Source organism: Elephas maximus, chromosome 13, assembly GCF_024166365.1.
Source record: "Elephas maximus indicus isolate mEleMax1 chromosome 13, mEleMax1 primary haplotype, whole genome shotgun sequence".
In the NCBI taxonomy this organism is placed as follows: Eukaryota; Metazoa; Chordata; class Mammalia; order Proboscidea; family Elephantidae; genus Elephas; species Elephas maximus.
This window is the reverse complement of record NC_064831.1, coordinates 64,804,183-64,812,389: the sequence shown is the minus strand read 5'-3', so window position 1 is coordinate 64,812,389 and position 8,207 is coordinate 64,804,183. Positions and strand designations below refer to the sequence as shown.

Below are 8,207 nucleotides of genomic sequence, written 5' to 3'. Positions count from 1 at the left end.
TGCGTTCGGGTGTTGGGCGGCCCTCTGGGCCCTTCTCACGCAACCCCCGGGCACCGCGCCCCCCTCCAGGTGGGGTGGGGGCGGGCCGCGTGACCTCGGTGCCTTGAGGGATGTGCCAGACGCACGCACGCTAGGCTAGGGATGGGATCTGCGCCATGCGCCCCCTTCCTCCGTCCCAAAGCCCCTTCCCCTGTCCGGCCGAGGGCTTCTCTCTGACCCTTTCCATTGCCACACGGAGGGAGGTAGCAGCGCAGCTCCCTGAATTCCCGATTCCTCTGCCCTGCCAAAGAGCTAGCAAGCCCGTGCGCCAAAAGGGAGCCGCGAAGTCGGGTGGGTCCGGTGGAGGTAGCCCTAGGTTACAGCAAGCCTCAGGTGGCCCTAGAGGCGGCGCTGAGCCGCTAGTGAGCGCTCAGCGGGACTGCGTGTCGGCCATGCATTCCAGCCCCTCCATCCAGGAGCGCGAGCTCCTGTCGGGCGCCCTAGCCCAGGGGGCTGAGGCCAGTCCACTGGCGCCTCTGGCCTTCCGTCCCCCGTGACCTCGGGGCTGGGGTCGCTGCGCTTCTCACGCAGGAGCCGGAATTCAGTTACCCGGGGCAAGGAGGTCATCGCCCAGCAGCCCGGTCTCTGCCTGCAGGTCTCCTGTCAGCTTTCAGGGAGGGGGCGGCACTAGTTCATCCAGAGTTCCGATGGGTGCAAAAATGAGGGAGAGACGTCTCATGCCCGGGAGTGGGATCCCCACATCCTTTTTCTCCCGGCCCTCCCGGGACTTCTCCCTTAGCCCCTGCCTGAGCTGGGTTCTGCGCTGTCCATGGCGGACCTTGGAATTTGGGAGTCCGCGGTGTCTCCAGCCTTCACCAGTTTACGTGCCTGCACCTAGATGAGGCGTCACCGGAATAGATTCTTGCCTGTTTCCCGGTCGTCCCCTGCCATCCTAGAGCTACTAACCTCCCCCACTCCCCACTCCCCCCTCCCGCTTAGGCTGCCCCTCCTCCTGTCCCATCCACGCGCTTCAGGGAAGGAGGCGTGGCCACGTGAGCCGGCGCCTATAAAGGTGGCTGTGCCTTCACCCCAAAGGTGACAGTTTCTTGGAACTTTCCCTGCTTCTCTTTGGGGTCCCTGGCTTCAGAGACCACTTTTACAGCTTAGCTCAACCCCTCCTGAAAACCACAGGTGAGTGCTCCGGGCTCCTGACTCGCCCCTTCCCCACCAATAAAAGGGAAGTTTTGATGCCTTCCAGGTCTTCCTAGGTAGCCACTGGTCAGCACCTCTGATAGAGGAGACTAAGAATGTCCTTAAAGGTCGGGCAGTCTAGTCTCCTAGTGGGGAAACTGAGGCCAGGAGAAGAGCAGGACTTGCCCAAGGTCCCAAAGCTAGTATCAGACTTTGAGATGACCCCCATCTTGGGCTCCAGCTCCACCGCCCACTGCCATCCTGGCCACCTTTGGGTTTCCCCAACAGGGTTGCCTGGGAGGCTGGAATGAGGACACAGCTTAGGGAACCTGGGAGTATGTGCAGCCCCTCCCTCAGGCTGTGTGATGAGGGAGGCTTCTCCCTGGGTGGTCAGGGTGGATAGAGAGGGCAGACTAGGTTCTTACCAAACATACCTTGCCCTATCTAAAAGCTACCCTAGGCTGGGTCTACTCTCTCAAGGGGTGGGTTGTCAGAGTTGAGATGTTCTGGCCTGGCAAGAGGGGCTGATCTGAACAGAAGCCCCAGGCACTGCCCAAGGGCTTTCCCTATCCTTTGACTGCCTTCCCTGTCCTCTATTGTGGGGCAGTCAGTGTGTGAGACTGCCAGCTGCAGGGAGCTGGAACAGAAACGTGACCCTGAGAACTCACCAGTCCCATCCTCTTAGCCTCCTACCATCTTACTATGGATGGAGATCCTTGGGGGCACCCATTATGTAGAAGAGGACACCATGCACTCTAGAGCCTGAAAGTGTTCCCAGTTCACTCAAGGAGTTGGGGCTTGAGTGTGCTTTGGAATTCACCTTCTCCAGAAAGCCTCCCAAGACTATGAAGATGGCTATAGTACTTGTGGTAGGAACCATAGAGTCTCCATGTGGTGGGACCCTTGTCTTAAGTGGTTCTTTGTGGGACAACCTTACCAGTCAGACTGTGAGGTTCCCCAGAGCAAATCTGTATCTTCTCTTCCCTGGGATCCAAGTAGGCTGATGTCGTCCTAGGTTCTCTCACAGGTAATATGACTAGAGCCCAGAAAGATAAAATGGCCAGTTCAAGGACAGTCCGTAGAGCCTAGAGCACTGGGTCTCCTGACCGCCAGTCCAGGACACCAGGCAAATGCTCAAAGCTCAATGCCTTGGTGAGAGTGGTCGAAGAATTTGCACACCTTCTCTACAGATTGCCCTAGACCAGGCCTCGAAAGTATTGTCTCACCTCCTGCTAAGTCCAGATCTGTTCCTGATTTCTTGAATTCTAGTCTGGACTTTTCTTGCAGCACTGATTAGTGGGAACCTTCCGTTTATTCTCTGCTCTCAGGGTGACTGGCAAGTGGGGGAGGCCCTGACCATTCATTCATTGAGAATCAAGCACAACAAAAAGCCTGGCATGGATTTCTGTGGCCAGGAGCCATGACCCAGCTGGTCTCAGTTACTTTCAAGCTGTGGATCAGTTGAATTTAGCCTCATGTACCTGGGGCTGAAAGCAGTGTGGCTTGAGTAGTGGCCCTCCTTGCCCCCGTCCCCTCCCCACTCTGTCCCAGGGTCTTGTGGGATTTCCTAGAGCTTGAGATTAAGTAAGCCTGAGGGTCCTCCACTCTTCAAAGGGCGGAACCTGTCACAGGAGCTGGAAGTTTCCCAGGGAACTTTTTCAAAGAGGCCTGAGCCCTAGTCCAGGCTCTGTCACTGACGGATAGATGACTGACTTTGGGCAAGCCGGTGCCTCTTCCAGAGGTCAGTTTCCCCCGACGTGAAATGAGGTTGGTGGAGCTGATGGTCTGTAATTCCTTTGATAGTAGTGTTTTCCCAAGGGAATTTTTGGTGCTACATATTGATGATGTGTTTATTTTAATGTGTATTAGGAAAAAACAAACAAACTTGTACCTTTACACAGATACTGTTATTTAGGATGATGCTAAGTGGGTGGATTTAAAGTTGATTTTAGAGAACACTGAAATAAATAATAGTAGGGGTGCTATGTGGAAATCACACTGACGTTCAGAAAATGTTGTTTCAGATTGGTGCAGCAATTAAAAGAGTTATTGTGGAATGGGGCAATTGGGTTGGGAGCCTAGAGGCAACATTTTTGGCTGTGAGACCTTGGGCAAGTTACCCCTTCTGAGCCTCACTGCCGCCTACCTCACAGGCTTGTGAATGGGACTGAAGGAACCAATGACTGTGAAATTCTTGGCACCCAGTGGGAGCTAAACAGATTCTCCCCACCTCCTCTTCCCCTTCCTTCAGAGGGCAGTTCTGGGTGAGAGGGTTTCCACTTTCTTTGACCAACAGGCGGGCACTTTGGCTATTGGCTCTTGCCATCCTGCAGTCTGATGTCTTGCTCTTTCCTTCCTGCCCTACCTCTCAGGAGCCACCTCAAGGTCTTTGAGCTGATCATGCTTTCTGTGTTTGAACTCCCCATCTCGGCCACCGAGTTCCTCCTGGCCTCTGCCATCTTCTGCCTGATGTTCTGGGTGATCAGGGCCTGGAAACCGCAGGTCCCCAGAGGCCTAAAGAGTCCCCCGGGGCCCTGGGGCTGGCCCCTGATTGGGCACGTGCTGACCCTGGGGAAGAACCCGCACCTGGCGCTGACACGGCTGAGCCAGCAGTACGGAGACGTGATGCAGGTGCGCATTGGCTCCACACCCGTGCTGGTGCTGAGTGGCCTGGACACCATCCGGCAGGCCCTGGTGCGGCAGGGCGATGACTTCAAGGGCCGACCCGACCTCTACAGCTTCACGCTGATCATGGATGGCCAGAGTATGACCTTCAACCCTGACTCTGGACCAGTATGGGCTGCCCGCCGGCGCCTGGCCCAGAACGCCCTGAAGAACTTTTCCATGGCCTCAGACCCAGCTTCCTCATCCTCCTGCTACCTGGAGGAGCACGTGAGCAAAGAGGCTGAATACCTCATCAGCAAGTTCCAGGAGCTGATGGCAGAGGTTGGGCACTTTGACCCCTACAGGTATGTGGTGGTATCAGTGACCAATGTCATCTGTGCTGTCTGCTTTGGCCAACGCTATGACCATGACCACCAAGAACTGCTTGGCATAATCGACTTAAATAATGAGTTCGGGGAGGTGGTCGGCTCCGGAAACCCGGCTGACTTCATTCCCATCCTCCGTTACCTGCCCAACTCCACCTTGAATGACTTCAAGGAGCTGAATGAAAAGTTCTACAGTTTCACACAGAAGATAGTCAAGGAGCACTACAAAACATTTGAAAAGGTACAGGCTGGGGAGAGACAGGTGGGCTGCTGGGGCAGGTGGGTTCAGGGGCCAGGAGGTCAGAGACAGGAGCAGCATGGGGTTTGACAGGCTCTCAGGGAGCCCTCATCTGGGATTTAGAAGCTAGTAGTGGAGTGGACTCCATCCTTGGCTGGGATGTAGGACTTTTTCTTGACTAGCCCTTTCACCCATCTATCAGACAGCAATATTCACCAAATAACCACTCTGTGCAGGGCCCTGGGCTGGCTGTGTGGGGACCCGCCAAAAACCAAACCAAACCCAGTGCCGACTCATAGCAACTCTACAGGACAGAGCAGAACTGCCCCATAGCGTTTTCAAGGAGCACCTGGTGGATTCGAACTACCGTCCCTTTGGTTAGCAGCTGTAGCACTTAACCACTGTGGCACCAGGGTTTCCGTGTGGGGACCAGAAAGAGTTAAAAACTTTGTCTCCCAGCCTCAGGGAGAGGAAAGGTTAAAAGCATGACAAAATGATAATGGTACCAGATGATGTGTGTCAGGTGCCCCTTGAGTTGGGACTGCCAGTATTCAGAGGCAGAAGGAGAGAGCCTTGGAAAGGCAGAGAGTAGCTGGGATGGCAGTCGGAGAGGGGGGTCACCTCTTCAACAAAGGTGCTAGGGATGGTGAGCAACCAAGTCTAGATGGAGGGGTAGGTTTGCATTTGGAATCTTGCTTACGTGTGGACCCTCCTACCAAGGACCGTATCCGGGACATCACAGACAGCCTAATCAAGCATTGTCAGGACAAGAAGCTGGATGAGAATGCAAATATCCAGCTGCCGGACAAGAAGATTGTTAATATTGTCATGGACCTCTTTGGAGCTGGTATGAGCTACCCTATTGTGTCCTTCCTGTACCCAACTTCCCTGACTTGCCACCTGCCTAACTTTTCCCTCTTCTCTACCCGGACCAGGGTTTGACACAGTCACAACTGCCATCTCCTGGAGTCTCATGTACCTGGTAACGAACCCCAGCGTGCAGAGAAAGATCCAGGAGGAGTTGGGTAGGTGATGGCTCCCTTCAGAGGGCTCAAGGCAGGGGACCTGGTCAAGGTCTGGGCAGCCCCTTAGTGCCATCTGGTCCTTTTTGTTCTGCAGACACAGTGATTGGCAGGGCACGGCGACCCCGACTCTCTGACAGGAGCCAGCTCCCGTATCTGGAGGCCTTCATCCTGGAGACCTTCCGACATTCATCTTTCCTCCCCTTCACCATCCCCCACAGGTGAGGCCCCATTGATCCACTGCTGTCTAATGGTGTGCCTTACCCCAGTCCATGATCTGACTCAGGGTTAGTGGGAGGGACATGGCATGGGAAGCAGGGGCAATATCCTTGACCAAGCTTGACCAAGCTTCCTTCCCTCCCCAGCACCACGAGAGACACAAGTCTGAGTGGCTTTTACATCCCCAAGGGACGTTATGTCTTTGTGAACCAGTGGCAGATTAACCATGACCAGTAAGTTGAGAGGGCTGGCTGGGCCCACCCCCTCCCAGGCTTCAGACCCTCCTGTCCCTGGGCCACTTGCCCATCCCCTACCTTTTGGGGCTGGGGATCAACCCACTTGATGCTTTCTAGCCCCCAAGCTGCCACTTCAGCTGCCTCACTCTGGTTACAGGAAACTATGGGGTGACCCATCTGAGTTCCGGCCTGAAAGGTTTCTCACCAGTGATGGCGCCATCAACAGGGCACTGAGTGAGAAAGTGATTCTCTTTGGTATGGGCAAGCGGAAGTGCATCGGGGAGACCATGGGCCGCTTAGAGGTCTTCCTCTTCCTGGCCATCCTGTTGCAGCAGGTAGAGTTCAGTGTGTCGCCAGGTGTGAAGGTGGACATGACTCCCATCTATGGGCTGACCATGAAGCATGCCCGCTGTCAACACTTCCAGGTGAAGCTGCGCTCTTAAGCTGAGTGTTTTGAGGGCTAGACCCTGTTAACCTGGCCTGTCTGAGCAGCCAGGCCAGGAGGCTGGCCCAGGGGATCAGCTGAAAACCAACAGATACTGGTCTGGCTGACTTTTTGCTGTCTCTGTATGAGTGAGCCTGAGGAATCATGCCTGCTCCCTACCCTGGACTTGCCCCTCTGACTGCTGACCACAAACAGTGGGCATAGCAGAGGCCACACAAGAACTGACGGAACCTTCTGAAACGTGCTTCTGTTAGGAGGCCCGGTAGGGTCAGGAGGTCCTGAGGCCTCTGAGAACTTATGAAGAGTTCTCTGGAAGCCCTGGGGCCAGCAGCCAGCTGGCTCTCTGGGGGACTGACTGACTTTAACAATTGGGAGCCATCAAGAATGAAGGCAGCTCAAGATACTGGCACAGGGTGGGCACCCCACTTAAACAAGGGTGAGACATCTAACCACATGGGTCTGGGATACTGCCTGGGAGGACCGCCTTCCTCTACCCTCCCTACAGGCAGGAACAGGGCTGCCTTCTGGCCTTGTGAGGCTGCTGTTCCTGCCCAAGAGAGATTGGGGACTTGTGTCTCTAAGAGTTGCAGGGGGCAGAGGAAGTGCTGGTGTCCAGGCTCCAGGACCAGGGCTGTAGTGAGGAGGGGCAGGGGTTATTTCAGTCACCTTCTACTGGACTCCCTTCTCTACACCCTGTATTAAAATGTCTTTTCTTTTTTTTTAATGTTTGTATGTAGGGGCTTTTTATTTCTAGCCTACATTGTACTTGCATGTTTGCATTTATCACATTAAAGAGCTTAAGAACCAATTTATTTAATGCGGTAGAGAAAATTCTAACCCACGTATCCAGAAATGTTTGGCAAACAACTACCTAAGCTAAATAAAGATATCATTCAGAAGCCCTGCAGGTGGACAATTTTTGAATCTTGAATGAAGCCATCACTGATCCAAATGCCCAACCTAAGCCCAATCTTGTGCCAGTTTCAGTGTGGGGAGGGAGGAGAAGAGAAGGAGAAGGTGAAGCCGCTGCTCTCAGGCAGCTTGCAGCTTGGTTAGGGGACAAGACTCTGTCACCTCATGGCCTTCCTCCGTCTCTAACATATCACACATTGATGGAGAATATTCTCTGGACCAGTCACTAGGTGTATAAAATGAATAAAGCATAGTCCCTTCTTTCAAGAGCCTCCCAAATTGGTTGGGGGAACCTATACATAAACACATCATGCAATTCACTGTGATCAGGGCTCTTTCAGATAGATGTCCACCAGGCCTGGAAAGCCTACAGGAGCATGAGCCCCAGAGCTGGGGTGGGTGCTAAGCAAAGTTACCAGGTCTTGGGGATATTTGAGCTGAGCCTTCCTTAAAGGGCGAGGGGCAGTCTCACTCAGGTCTAACACATTAGATACTGAAGTCCAGGTGGGTAGGCTCCATTTACAGTACTGGCGGATGGAGGGGAGTCCTTACCTCAGCTCAGAAGTTGTGATCTGCTCTGTGCTATTCATGCCCTGGGTCAGTCCTGCACCATATTAGAACCCAAGGCTGGTCACAGACAGAGAACAGGGTCTTTGATTGTGAGGCTCCTGTAACTAGACTATGGCCCAGATTTCAATGCTGAAAGCCCATGGTCATCTGCGATGGCAGAGTGGTGGTGCCGAGTAGGGGCAGTGGCTGGACCCAAGTAGCCAGAAGCTGTTCTGACTGAGGGGTGTAGAGACACATCTTGGGAAGTGACCCTCAGCCCGGCTTTCTTCCTGAAGCATTGTGCAGTGGCCAGCAGTTGGCCAGTTATGCACAGTACTTTCTGGCAGGGGTAGATAACTCCCATCAACCAAAGGTTTTAGGCCACTCCAAGGAGCTAGCTGAAGCCAGCTGAGCAACACCCTCTTA

At 54.1% G+C, this 8,207-nt stretch overlaps 1 protein-coding gene across 2 annotated transcripts; it reads left to right on the top strand.

The window, feature by feature from the left end:
- Positions 1-1,086: 1,086 nt before the first annotated feature.
- Positions 1,087-7,179, top strand: LOC126087819 (cytochrome P450 1A1). Of its 2 annotated transcripts, none has more exons than XM_049905646.1 (7): positions 1,087-1,170; positions 3,543-4,401; positions 5,119-5,245; positions 5,334-5,423; positions 5,518-5,641; positions 5,786-5,872; positions 6,033-7,179. In XM_049905646.1, the coding sequence occupies exons 2-7, from the start codon at positions 3,571-3,573 to the stop codon at positions 6,316-6,318; spliced, it is 1,545 nt and encodes a 514-aa protein (XP_049761603.1). In that variant the 5' UTR covers positions 1,087-1,170; positions 3,543-3,570; the 3' UTR covers positions 6,319-7,179. The 2 variants fall into 2 exon arrangements, with proteins under 2 accessions (XP_049761603.1, XP_049761605.1); XM_049905648.1 differs by lacking the exon at positions 1,087-1,170 and adding an exon at positions 2,899-2,911.
- Positions 7,180-8,207: the final 1,028 nt, after the last annotated feature.

Bases quoted from the DNA above. Each gene is read 5' to 3' on its own strand.
- LOC126087819 (XM_049905646.1), top strand. From the start codon at position 3,571: ATGCTTTCTGTGTTTGAACTCCCCATCTCGGCCACCGAGTTCCTCCTG. The intron at 5,424-5,517 runs GTAGGTGATGGC...TTTGTTCTGCAG, and splicing joins AAAGATCCAGGAGGAGTTGG to ACACAGTGATTGGCAGGGCA. The intron at 5,642-5,785 runs GTGAGGCCCCAT...TTCCCTCCCCAG, and splicing joins CCCTTCACCATCCCCCACAG to CACCACGAGAGACACAAGTC.